This window comes from Gossypium hirsutum, chromosome A04, assembly GCF_007990345.1.
Source record: "Gossypium hirsutum isolate 1008001.06 chromosome A04, Gossypium_hirsutum_v2.1, whole genome shotgun sequence".
NCBI classification, from domain to species: domain Eukaryota; kingdom Viridiplantae; phylum Streptophyta; class Magnoliopsida; order Malvales; family Malvaceae; genus Gossypium; species Gossypium hirsutum.
The window spans coordinates 11,466,858-11,481,175 of NC_053427.1; the positions used below are offsets into that span (position 1 = coordinate 11,466,858).

At 32.4% G+C, this 14,318-nt stretch overlaps 1 protein-coding gene across 1 annotated transcript; it reads left to right on the forward strand.

The window, feature by feature from the left end:
- The first annotated feature begins 5,484 nt into the window (after window positions 1-5,484).
- LOC107949359 (ervatamin-B) lies at window positions 5,485-8,093 on the forward strand. Its single transcript, XM_016884053.2, has 2 exons — window positions 5,485-5,941; window positions 7,278-8,093. The coding sequence occupies exons 1-2, from the start codon at window positions 5,518-5,520 to the stop codon at window positions 7,865-7,867; spliced, it is 1,014 nt and encodes a 337-aa protein (XP_016739542.1). The 5' UTR covers window positions 5,485-5,517; the 3' UTR covers window positions 7,868-8,093.
- Window positions 8,094-14,318: the final 6,225 nt, after the last annotated feature.

The following is a 14,318-nucleotide window of genomic DNA, read 5'->3' on the forward strand; positions in this document are numbered from 1 at the left end:
GTACCTTTTCTCAAGAACCAAGCCGCATATAGCGAGCCTTAAAGAGCCCAAACCTAGGTAGAGCCACTCCAAACCCAAGTGATTACCCAAGTAGGTGCTTTATTTGTTATTTATTTCTGTTGTACTAACGTGTTTGTTTTTTATTTATAACTGTATTGCATTACATCATCATAAAAAGGAGGTGTTGATTCATATTTGATTGCTAAACAGAACAGTTTGTCATGGAAAATGGATTTCTTGATAAAGTAGAATGCAATACAGCCGTTTGAATATGGTCCGAGTAAACACGACAAGAGAAGGATGAGAGTCCGCAGAGGAGTACACGACTTGGCTTCAAGATTCAAGCCAACAAAGATTATTCTGGAACCGTCAACGTCTCGACCTACTTAAAGAAGCTGACAAGCATCAAGAGGATGACTAAGCAAGGAGCCGTAGCCCAGATCAAGCAAAAAGGAGATAATTCAGAAGATTTGATTTTAGCGTCTAAATATGAAGAAAAGAACAGTGTTTTCACCTGGAATATGAGGGCAAAGCCGCATATGTAATCCGTTTTATGTAAAGGAATTTGTTTTTTAGAAAAGTTGTCCTAATAGAATTGAATTCAGAATCAACGCCTTACTTTCTTTTGCATTCATTCCATGCATTTGCATTGCATTGCATTATGTGCACTAAACTTCACGAAAGAACCCTAATTAATTAGAAATCATGTTATAGTTACCCTGGAACATCACTACTACATACGGAGAAAAACTAGAGTTATGGATCAAAAGCTGGAAAAACTGAAACAAATGCAGAATGAACTGCAGGATCGGCTACAAACACAGATGGAAGAGCAACTGGCCAAGATTCAGCAGGATATGAAAGATCAGATGCTAAAATCGCAGAAGAACATGATGAATTAGTTAACCCAGTTACAGCTTTGAGGGCCATGAAAAGGGAAGAGCCCTATGGTTAACCCTGGGGATGACAGTGAGGACCCTGTCTACCCACTGGGTTTTGCCTCAACAAACACCCCAGTGCAGCCCAATTCATATCCACTAAGGGTGTCTGTCAATATCAGTCCTCAGCATCAAGCCGGTGTTTCGGCATTAACATACTTCTCGACAGGCTCAGGCACCGGAGACAATCCAAAAAATCTCGGTGTCCCTGATTTGGATGACATGACAGAGGTGGAAAGGGCAAAAGGAGAACTCCTAAAGCAGCTGAAAGGCCGATACAAATAGCTAGAACAGAAGTTCAAGGCGCTGAAAAGTGCTGATTATGATTGTGGAATAGATGCTAAGGAGTTAAGTTTGGTTCCGGATCAAGTGCTCCCTTTGAAGTTCAAAATGCTAGAGTTTGAGAAATACAATGGAACCAGCTGCCTTGAGGCCCACATCATGATGTTTTGTTGGAGGATGACTGGCCATGTCAACAATGATTAGTTGTTAGTTCACTGTTTTTCGGACAGTTTGACTGGGGCTATGACCAAATGGTACAATCAGCTGAATCGCACCCAAATCAAATCATGAAGGGGCTTAGCACAGACCTTCATGAAGCAGTACAGCCATGTGATGATCATAGCGCCTGACAGGATCACGTTATAGAATATGGAGAAAAAATTAAGTGAAAGTTTCGTGCAATATGCCCAGAGATGGAGGGAAGTTGCTACACAAGTCTAACCAGCACTGCTGGAAAAAGAAACGACCACGTTCTTCATTAATACTTTGAAAGCACCCTTCATTAATCACATGCTGGGCAGTGCAACTAAGAGTTTCGCGAACATAGTGATGTCCGGTAAAATGATAGAGAATACGATAAGGTGTGGAAAAATAGAGGCTGGGGAAAGCACTAGGAGGTCAGCCCCAAAAAAGAGAGAAAACGAGGTTAGCAATGTAAGCGGAGGTTATCCAAAACCAATCACGGTAATCAACCAAGAACGATGGTCACAGGCCAGCAAACTTCGTCAAGACAACAGCCCAATACACAGCAAAACACGGAGAAGCTCGAGTTTACTCTTATTCCAATAACGTATCAGGAGCTGTATAAAAGTCTATTCGATGCACATGTTGTATCCCCTTTCTACTTAAGACCGTTGCAACCCCTATACCCCAAGTGGTACGATGCAAGTGCCAAATGTAAATATCATGCAGGAGTCACGGGACACTCGATAGAGAACTGCACCTCTTTTAAAAGGGTAGTCAAAAGGCTCATCAAAATGGGTGTTGTGAAATTTGATGATGCACTTAGCGTAGAAAATCCGTTACCCAATCATACTGATAATGGGGTAATCGTGATAGTCGAGAATATGAGGAAGGAATATCAGTGAATCTGAATGACATATCCGAAGAGAGAATCGGGGACTAAAAGTTTCCAAATCCTTGCATACTTGGGAGTGTTTTGAACAATGGGACTGTGGAAGAAATCCCTGTATTTTTAGAGCTAATCTAGAGTAATATTCAAAATGCGCTTGTTGCTTTAAGCCTAGAGGCAATAAGAATCCTTTTGTGACATAGGCTTGTGTCCAGAATTTTTATTTCAATAAAATGCACCTTGTTGAGCAAATATTCTTTCATTTTTTCCATTTCATAGTATACATTCTTTTGTTTTTTGGACTGTCTTTTAAATATTCTTTTATTCTTCATTCATGATCATATCATACAAATAATCATCCTTAGAATCATTTATTCTTTGGAAATATGCCTTTGTACCTATAATAGGTCCCCAGATATCAACGACATGAGCAACGTTGTAACTAACTCCCTTTTGGGGTGAGATATGTGTTTAAACGGATCTCAAGACTTTGAAGATGACAGAGATCGTAGCCAATATCCTGATTTGCTAAGAATGGTAGAACAGGATGAAAAATAGATCCTACACTACAAAGGGTCAGTGGACATTGCGAGCCTAAGAAAGAGGTGAAGGTCGAAGCCTAGCTCACCACAAAGACAAAGCGAGACATCATTGGGTTATTCCCAATTCAAAGATATTTTCGCATGATCACATCAATATATGCCTAGGCTACTAAAACGTGAGGATGCTATAGGGTGCTCGAAAGACACGTGCTAATGGTTTTATGTTAGCCAGGTTAATCATGAGGTTCGGGTACTGTTGATCCACCAGATAAGATGATTGTATCAGTTATGCCGTAAATGCCAAATGGAGGAAGACAAGACTTATGTGCCATCTCTATTTCTTCACAGATTTTCTATATGTGGGGCATGGATGTTATCAGGACATTCTCGTTAATATTCATTGATTCATCTTGGTGATCGTCGATTACTTCGCGAAGTGGGTGAAGGTCGCTTCATATGCCAATATTACAAAGGTCAATAGTTATCAAAAAAAAAGAGAAAATGTCGACCAAAAATTTCCAGAAAGGATTATGCACAACTGCACAATATTAAATGATTGCAGTATGTTTAAGACCGAACACCATATAGCCTCAAAATGAATGGCGTGCAAAGGCGGCAAAAAAAAAGAAGAAGAAGAAAAAAAAAGGAAAAAAGATAGTGGGAAAAATGACCGAGACTTGTAAATATTGGTATAAGAAGTCACCATTCACCCTCTATGCTTATCGAACATCGGTCAGGACATTCGTCGGGGCAACACCTTCCTCATTGATTTATGGAAGTGATTTTGCCTATTGAGGCCGAGATTCCTTTTCTCCGAGTCTTGTCAGAACTAAATCCAATCCTGATATAGTCAGTTGAATTTAAAAAGAAGGTTGAAATTTATCCGTCATGTTCCAATGCACCAGAAAACGAATGATACGAGCTCATGACAAAAAGGTCGTCTTTTTTACTAATATTATGAATTATTACTTTGCGTTGTACATTATTGTTCCATCGCATTTTATTTGCTTAAAAAGTCGTGTTTTAATATCATTTAAGTTTTAAAATCATTTTATTCAAAAGTTTTCAAAATAAGGCAATACTCGGTATTCGGCATCTTCGAGAAGATTATGCCCTAACGAGCTAGGTTTCGATTTTCCGTTTGACCAAATAACCAAGTATCCTTTTAAAATTCCGTCTGTGCTTTCTTAAATTAAAAAACAAGGCAATATTTTGTATCTGAAAATTCGGGAAATAGTACCCTAATGTGCTGGGTGTCGATTTTCTGTTTGACCAAATAACTGAATATCCTTTTTTCGAGGCATCAGTTTTGTAAACCTTGAGAGGATCTTCGTTTCGAGGGTTTAAAATGTCACATCCTAACGTATTGGACGTGATATTTTGTTCTTTCGGAATAGGAGAATCTTAAAATCCAATTCGAGTTGTTCGCACATTTTTAAAGGGATCGTATTTTAACATTTTTTTCAAATTTTCAACGTTAGGGCATTAATTAATGAATTGGTACCAATTTTGGGCGTTACGAGGGTGCTAACCCTTCCTGATGCATAACGGACTTCCGAACCCTTTTTCTCGAATTTCATAGACGCAAAATCTTTGTTTTAATAAATCAAAATATTTTATTAAAATGATCAATCTCAAGGTGATCCGATCACACCTCGAAAAAAGATCGGTGGCGACTCCATTTTTGTTTTTAAGTCGACTCCCGTTTTTCAAATAAAAAATGATTTCGACAAAGGGATGAATATTTAACTCTGGTTTAATAAGTTTTTCTCCCAGTTCCTCCTCAAATTACGTGTTAACCTATGTTTAAAATAATTGTAGGCGAAGGTAATGAGATTTCCCCTTATCAATTGCAACACTTTAATCAAATTGGTTTTATTTTTAAAAAAAAATCATTTTAAATTTATTTTTGAGATTTTTAAAAAAATAATAAAAATTACATTTGTTTAGAAGAAATTGAGCAAGTTGGTCCCTCTAAAAAATTAAGCAATTTAATCCATGTCAATTTTGAAAGTTAGTAACTATGGACAATGGGTAAAGTAAAAGTATAGTCATTCAACTATGCACTTGGTTCTATTTTAGTCACCCAACTATTATTTTTTTTTATTTAATCACTTAACTTTTTTAAATTAAATATTTTAGTTACTCCCTTGTTAGTTGTTGTTAACTCATGAAAGTTAAATGTGGACTTTTTTATTGGTCTAATAATAATGTTTAAATGTTGACGGTTAAAATTGTTATTATGCCAATTAGCCAGCTGGTGATAGGAAAAAAAATCAAAATTGAATAGTTGAGTGACCATTTTATAAATTTTCATAGTTGAGTAACTAAAAAAGAAATTTATTAACAATTGAGTGACTATTAGTGTAATTGACCCTTAACATAATAGTACATCTGAGTGTTTTCCAAAATTGTGTTCCACTACACTAATTTTCAACTCAAGGAAGAAAAAAAAAACAAAGACAAACAAACTTGTAGAAGGGTTAATCAATTAAAAATATTTATTTAAATAAAATATTTTATTGGCCTTTTATTTGGATTTTTCATAAGATGACTTAATTAAAAATATTCATTTTAATCAAATTTTGTAGTATATATAGATTCATTGAGTGCTAGATATTCACAACTTAGCAATTAGCAAAGAGAAAAAACCTTTCAATTAGTGTAGTATCTCTGCCAAACAATGATGAGTTTAATCCATGTCTTTTTGTTTTTAATTTTTGGGACATTGGCATCTCTTGCCATGTCCCGAACAATCCATGAAACCTTCGTTGTTGACAAACATGAGCAATGGATGGTTGATTATAATCGAAAATATGAGAGCAAATTAGAGAAGGAGAAGCGTCTTAATACATTCAAGGAAAACTTGGAATATATTGAGAACTTCAACAATGGCGGAAATAGGAGTTTTAAGTTAAGTCTCAATGAATTTGCAGACATGAATCAAGATGAATTCCTTGCAGCCCATACTGGATACAGGATGCAAGCCAATCCCACAATGTCCGAATCAACATCTTTTATGTATGAAAACGTCTCAGATGCTCCAACAAACTTGGATTGGAGGGCCCAAGGTGCTGTCACTCCGGTTAAGTTTCAAGGTCAATGTGGTAAGTATCAATTTACATACAACTATTGATTAAGTTAGCATTACAAATCAATCGAACACAAATGTAACTGGAAACTAATTAAAAAGTCATTCTTTTTACAATCTAAATTGTATAATTATGAGAGTTTTTTATATATAAAATCATTAAAATCACACATGATGGGATTTAAGTTTAAGGTATTAATTTTTAAACCTTCAATTTTATCATTTCAATCAAAATTTTATTTAATATTATATAAAATTTTAATTAATATATTTTTGTACATAAATATTTTTCATCGACATCATAGATATCTCATAATCTAATGTATATATATATGTAGGGAATTCACTTATACTACTATAAAACTAATGGTGGGTTTGGATGGGTGATACGTTTATTTGCGGTTACTGTAAAATCAGCGGTGGCGGTGAGATTAAATACTGTAGCAATACTGTAACATGAGATAAAAAGTAAGATAAACACATCGCAGTCAATCGTCTATGCAAACTCACCCTAAGTTAATTTTACATCGTCGTAGAAAAGAAATAATTATCTACAATATATTTACTTAATTCAACCATCATATGTGATGTTGTATTAACATAAATAATATTAGTCAAGGTTTAAGTAAATTAAAAATGTCAAATTACTAAATATATACAAATCTTTCTATCCTTCTATATATTTTTTGAAAAAAATTATTTTTTAAATGATATGATAGAAATATTGGATCGATTCTAAATTAAAATATATATCATATAAAGTGGTAAGAAAATACAAACTTACTTTAACATTGATGTATGCATAATGATGAATAAATTAAAAAATTCAATAAATTTATAATTATAATATTTAAAAAATTTATTTTTAAATAAAAGAGGTAAAAGTTTATAGATGCTCTTATATTAAGAGTCGAATTATATTTTGTCCTCTCTACTCAAAATATGGGCAAATAAATCCTTGCATGTAAATCAAATAGCAAAATCGTCATTCTCTTAAAATTTCATTCATTTTTATTATGAAAAATTGGTCATTATATATCAACATACATAGTAAGCCATGTGTAATTATTTGGTTACGTTAGTTTTTAATAATACAAATTAATTAATTTTTTAACAAAAATGACTTATTTACTTTTTGATTTAATATATAAAAATTAATTTTACTTAATAAGATTTATTTACTTTTTAACAATCATGTTACTATTTAGTTATTTCGTAAAATATGCTAGTATGCTAACCGAACTCCTATAAAATATTTTATAAATATTGCTCAGCTAAGAAGCATTCATTTATTTTTTACAGTAATTATTGTTTTATACTTAACAACGGGTTATTGTTGGTTTACTTTGCAGGATGTTGTTGGGCATTTTCAGCAGTGGCAGCCATTGAAGGGATAGTCCAAATCAAAACAGGTAGTTTAATCTCATTATCTGAACAACAATTGTTGGATTGCAGCATAGATGGAAACAGAGGTTGCGATGGTGGACTAATGGTAAATGCTTTCGAATACATTATCCGAAACCAAGGAATAACTACTGAAGAAAGTTACCCATATCAAGAAACGCAAGAAACTTGCGACACCGAGAAACAGATCAACAAAGTCGCCACCATCAATGAATATCAAATGGTGCCTGAAAACGACGAAGAAGCGTTGCTTAAGGTCGTCGCAAGTCAACCTGTCTCAGTTGCAATCGAAGGCCATGGACAAGACTTTAGGTTTTACAGTGGGGGAGTGTTTACCGGAGATTGTGGCAATGCTCTCTCCCATGCAGTCACCGTTGTCGGATACGGGACAAGTGAAGAAGGTTTAAACTACTGGCTGGTTAAGAATTCATGGGGAGAAACTTGGGGTGAAAAAGGATATATTAGGATTCAAAGGGACGTGAATACACCAGGTGGCTTATGTGGTATCGCCATGAAAGCTTCGTATCCTGTTATGTAAGTTCATGTAATGGACATTTCTCTACCTATATATATATATGGTTTTAGTGCTTGACTAATTTTCGAGCAAATTGATAGGCAAGTTACGATAATTAATTAGCAGTGTTAAATGGTCTGAGATATGTGTTGTATTTGTTCTTTTTCCCTTTCGTTTGGTGTTGATGTCTGTGGTCTGTTTGGAACGATCACTCTTGTACTCTTGCTGTTCTTCTAGCCATTATAATGAATAAATGATGATTAAAAAAATAACTCTTCCAAAAACAAATTAAAGTGGCAATGTAGCAAAAGTTTGATAGTAATGTATAGTAATAACTACTTGGCTTTTTTTTATTATTACTAAAATGCCATTTCATTACTTCGGAAGGACGAAGTCTACAAAGATTAATATATATTTTTCCTCAGCTAATATATAGGTTTTATTGAATCTCATAAAGGATGACAAACCAAGTTAGACATAAAAAAACAATACATCATGCCTAAATATTAGGGTATTTAAAATTCAGTTAAAATCGAGTTAATCTATCGGTCTGATCTAATTTGATTAATCGAGTTAATTCGGTCGGAGGTTGGTTAGTGATTTTTTAGAAGTTCGGTTATTGATTAATTCAGTTCGAAATCAAGTAATTAACCGAATTAATAATTAATAATACAAATTATATGTAATTTTGATTCGGTTAATTCGGTCAATGAACATTATCAATTTATTTATTTATTTATACTTTTTATACTTGTTTTAACAAAAAAAATAAACATATAAATTCCGGCTCGGTTAATATTTTTTAAAAAATTTTGGTTCAGGTAACAGTTAAAAATAAAAAAATTTGATTAATTAAATTAATACTAGTTCGGTTCAGTTAATCGTTTGAACATCCCTCCTAAATGTAGCAACAATACAATCACCTACAAAACACACACCAACACAAAATTACATATTTCCCCTTTTTTCAATAAAATTGAAAATTTATAACTTAGTCTTTATATTTTCCCATCTTTTCAATTTAGTCTTAAAAAAAATTTCCATCTTACCAAATACATATCCCCACCTATTATTATATATGTCAATTCATCACCAATAACTTACTTTTTTCATTTGGGTCATATTTTCATTTTAATCCCTAAACTTTTCAAAACTTATAATTTAATCTTTTTTCCACGTTTTACTTAACTTTATTTCCATAATAAATTCTTTATCAATTTCATGGTTGTCTACCACGTATCTAATAAAAAAATTTGGGGACATACAAAGAAATCTACCTTTATCTCAACAATTATACATGGTTCACCATTAAGAACTGAAAAAAAAAGTACAACCATGTAAAAAACTAATGGAACCTTTGGTATATTTAAACTAATGTTAATGTAGGTTAAACTAATACTCAGCTATAGGTTAAACTAATACTCAGCTAAGTAAATTCTAGGAAAACAAAAATGATGAAAACTGCAAGCATGTCTTTAAGTCTTTCCAAACTGTTGAATATTTCCCACATCAATATATCAATGAGAGCTACTTCTTAGTCCACTTCTAGCCTACACAAAGTAATATAAGATATACTAATTTCCAAACAGATCATTACACATTGAGAGCCACTCCCTAATCCTTTCCTTACTTCCAAACCTGTAGTAGGAGAATATATTGTCATCTGCATTCTAGTAAAAGTCCTCAAGTAGTACTTTGTTCTCACAATGATAAGATGGAAGGAAGCTATAAAACTATTCAATTAAGCTCAGTTGAATAGGATTACATAGTCATGCCTTCCTTAGTCTATAGGAGTCATCCCTTCACATTGATAAGTACAACATGAGATCAGCAAGCTAAGTTTACCATCGGGAAAGATCGAATGATCCGACAAAGTTAGCACAGAATCACGATTTACATCAACCTAGGATGAGTCAACTTGCTAAACAAGCCGGTGACAAGTCACATTCTTCTCAACAGACTTGAGGAATTCCTTAGTTGCATGAACATGAATCTTCCAAAGTCAATAGACGGAAAATCCAAAAGCGATTAGAAAGCTCATTAAACTAAATTAACTAAATAGATACCCCAACATCGACATGTTTTGGGCTAACAGTGTGCTCATAACATGTAGGTGATCACCATTATTAATTTAAGAGGGTGGAGTATAAATTTATTAAAAAGTTAGCTCTCTTATTTTCCTATCAAAAAATAGTTTTAAGAGAGTAAGAGATGAATCATAAATTTTAAATTTTTGAAAGAACTGAAGTATAATTTATAAAAACCCAAACGATAAGATTGTGTTGAAAAATAATTGATATTTTGGAACTTTGAGGCATATTATTTTATTGATAAAATGGAAGGTTTGAATAATAAATTATAGATTTATATTCTATATAATATGTTTAAAATTGTTGAGTGATGAATGATAAATTGATACTCAAATTAAACAATAGTTCTGTCTCTTGATAGACAGTTGTATCTTTTGAACAATTATATCTCTTGGTGAACAGATTCATTGGTTTTGGTTTAATATTGCATCTTTTCATCCATTGTGTCTGTTCAATTATACCTATTAACTTTTCAACAAAACTCTTCATGAATCGATCTAAATCTCTTCATTCATTTCCTCTACTTTATATAAAGCTAATTAGGAGACTCCCCAAACACATCATCAAAAACCAGCAATATAAAAAATTCCTTCTAAATTCATTCCTCCTGGTGATAGAGAAGGACGAGATTGTGTTCGATTGATCACTGTTGTTGTGATACTACTGTGATCGTTTGTTGTTATATCCTAGGAGACAAATGTCCAGCGTTACTCAAAGCACCGAGAAGAGGTCGAATTTGTTTTAAGGAAACTGTTCATACGAGCCTTAACAAAATTCTTCTTCTAATTTTCAACTCTGTCCAATTACAGATATTTTATTGTGTTACTAGTACTGCATTGTATTACATTATTATTGTTACTGACATATTAATACAACATACAGTATTATATTTTGTTACGTATTGTTTATATCATAGTATATCAAATTAGAGTAAAACACAACTTCCCAAAAAGTTGCTGGAACAAAGAATTAGGGCTGATTTTTTTAATCCAAAATTATGCTGAAGTCTAAATTGCCCGTGTAAGTGGAAAGTATAACCTTAGTCAAATAAAATTCTAGTGTTATAGTTCTATGTTTATTATAAAAAATTATTTTAATTAGTAAGAAACTATTAATTGTTTGAATTCAATAGTTTAATTAATAAACCAATGCATTGTTTTCATTTGATTATATTAAAATATATGACCATTTGAATCTCAAGTGATGGCTTGGTGGTCAAGAGTGTTCATTGTCCCAATTGTAGTTTAGGTTTGAGTTGCGCTAGTCACATTTGTTGTTCGAGTTTTATCCTGTTATTATAATTCACCAAATATATATATACATTTAATTTCGTCATACCATATAAAATATAAACCATAGTATAATTTTAAAGCGTTTATTATATAAGGTTCATAATTTAGGACTTGAGATTGTTTAGGGTAGAGTTTAGGATACCAATATGAGATTTATAATTTCATGGTTCATAATTTTAAACATTTATTATATATTTAAAAAATAAGTAGGAAAATAATAATTTAATATTGATTTAAATAAACAAATTTTTGTGAGGTTTTCCAACACATCACAAAAACTTGCGAAACGTCACGAAAAGTGTGCACAAAAAGCTTCAGAAAAGCAATTATGAAGTTTTTAAGTATCTGAAAAGCTTTGAAAATATCACAAAAAAGTTTTATAATGCCGCAAAATATCTTCAAAAGCGTCACAAAGCTGACTACTATAAAAAAATGTCACAAAGAGTGCATTTTTTTTGTGACCTTTACCTTTATCATTTTTAGAAAACGTCATTGAGAATATTATTTACTCTGATGTTTATTAAAAATTTCAAATAAAGTCGTTTTCGAAAAAGTTAAATTTCTTGTGATATTTGGTATTTGAAACACCCTATACGTGACTCGGTCGCTGGATTCGAGCTACAAAATGTCACATTCGTTGTCAGAGCAATTATAATCAATCAAATATGTAACAAGCTAATTTAGTCTGGACCTAAATAAACCAAACCAATCAACCTAAATAAACCAAGCCAGCCAGCCTAAACAAAAAACAGACGAAAATAAAAATAAACAAAACCTATTGCCTAAATTACAAAGCCCAAAAAAATTTAAAACCCTAATGGCCCAAGTGGCCCAAAAGCGTAAATATTTTTAGTAAAACAAAAGAAACCCTAGCCTCCCTTGCGCCGCTTCTCCATGTAGACAGGTGTGCCGTCTAATCCCCTTCTGCCACCACCACTCTTGACTTTGCTCTCTGCCACAGTCACCTACAAATAAGAACAAACACGCAGCAACAAATAGCAGAGAAATAGACAAAAATAATATGTAAAAATCGACTATAAAGGCCGGATTAAAATGTATTCTTGGGGGGATGAAGAACAGCAATCAAAAAATAGACAATACAAAATTTCAAAAGGTGACCCTCACTTTCTTTTTTTTTAAAATTGTTTTTTTATATAAGAAATATAAAAGAAAAAGAAAAAGGTTTGAAAAACGTACCTATCAGTTCGCGTTCCATCGCCATGGGTGGCCGAGGTCGTCACCTCCGATGAAAGGTGACCCCTTAAAAAACCCTAAACCGAAGGGTTCTTTTTTCTTGTGATTTTGATTTAAAAAAAACAAATCTAAGTTTAGGGAGCCGAAAGGTTAAGAAAAGGGGAAACTTTTAAGTTTTCCGGTTGCCGTGGACAGCGGGATCGTCGCCGGCGACCGGTGGCCGTCACGACGGAGCACAGTGGCACCCCAAGGCCGGCCAAATGAGGCTTTGAGAGAAAAGGAGGGGGCTTTTAGTTTTTTTTTAATTGAAGGAATGATTTTTTTTGAATTTTTTGTTTAAATAAGCGGTCTAAACCGCACCGTTTTGGGCTGATTTTCAGACGTCGAAACGACATCGTTTTAATGCAACCCGTGGCCCGACCTAATCTACCTTTGGGATCCGCATGTTTTTTCTTAAGAAGGGATATTTTCAGTTTTAATCCTTCCGCTTTTTAAATACCCTTCAATTTAGTCCTATTTTCAACTTTTTTTTTCTCTTTTAAATTTACCCTCTTAATTTTTTTTAGTCCCCTAGAACTAGAACTGTGCGTTTAGAGGGTAAGGGGATAATTTTCTAGTTAGTCCCTCCTCCTTTTCGCGCATTTCACTTTGGTCCTTTATCTTGTTTTACTATTTAATTTATTTATTTTATTATGATTTATACTCACAATTTTATTTATATTTCAATTTAGTCCCTTATTTATTTAATCTTAGCCTTTCATTAAATTTTTATTATTATTTACTTATTTATTATTGCAATTTCAGCCTTTCATGCATTTTTTATTTTACTATTATATTATTGTCTTACTTTTTATTTTAAAATTTATGTTGTTCATATTTGTATTTTTTTCGCTAGTTATTTATATTTGTACATTTTTCGCTCCTTATTTATTTATATTTTTTACATATATACGTATTATTTATATTCACATTCATTATTAAGCATCTTTCATTTTTATTTTTTACTTGTTTTAAATTACCTTATTTATTTTATTATTATTATGCTTTGATTATTATTATTATTATTATTATTGTTATTACATTAGTATTGTTATAGTATTCCCTTATTTATTTATTATATATCATTCTAATATTCTACCCATATAGCTATTTTATATATCCCATCATCACTACATCATACATTATGTTTAAATATAATTTGTCTTTTTTATATACTATACTCCAAATAAGATAAATACACATTGTTTTAAATGTTACATTTGTTATTACGGAAATTTTAAAATTAAGATAATGCCCCGTATTTGGAGATTGGAGAAGTCGTACCCTAACTTACGATGTTCGACTTTCTCCTTGAATCTAATAACCGGACATCCCTTTTAAAATTAAAACACATGAGATTTCAATAGTAATTAAATAAAGAGCAAGTTTATTTTCGAGGATTTGAGATGTCGTGTCCTAACTTATGGGATAGGACCTTTTTGTTACTTCGAGATAAGAGGGCTTTTTACACACGTTTTGATTTATTCAAGTGACTTTAATTAAGAATAACATCATGCAAAGAGGGATCACATTTGAATCTTCAAATTTTTATTTTTCGACAATAAAGACATCAAGTAATCAATTAGGTACCAATTTTGGGCATAACGAGGGTGCTAATCGTTCCTCATGTATAACCGACTCCCGAACACATTTTTTGGATTTTTGTAGACCGAAAAATATTGTTTTAATAAATCAAATCTCTTATTAAAATGATCAAATTACAAGATGAACCGATCACACCTTTTAAAAGTGATTGGTGACGACTCTCATTTTCATTTTAAAATAAAAATTCGATCTTTCAAAAAAAAGGTTTCGACAAAATACATATAATCATTTAAACACGAAAATAAATATATTACA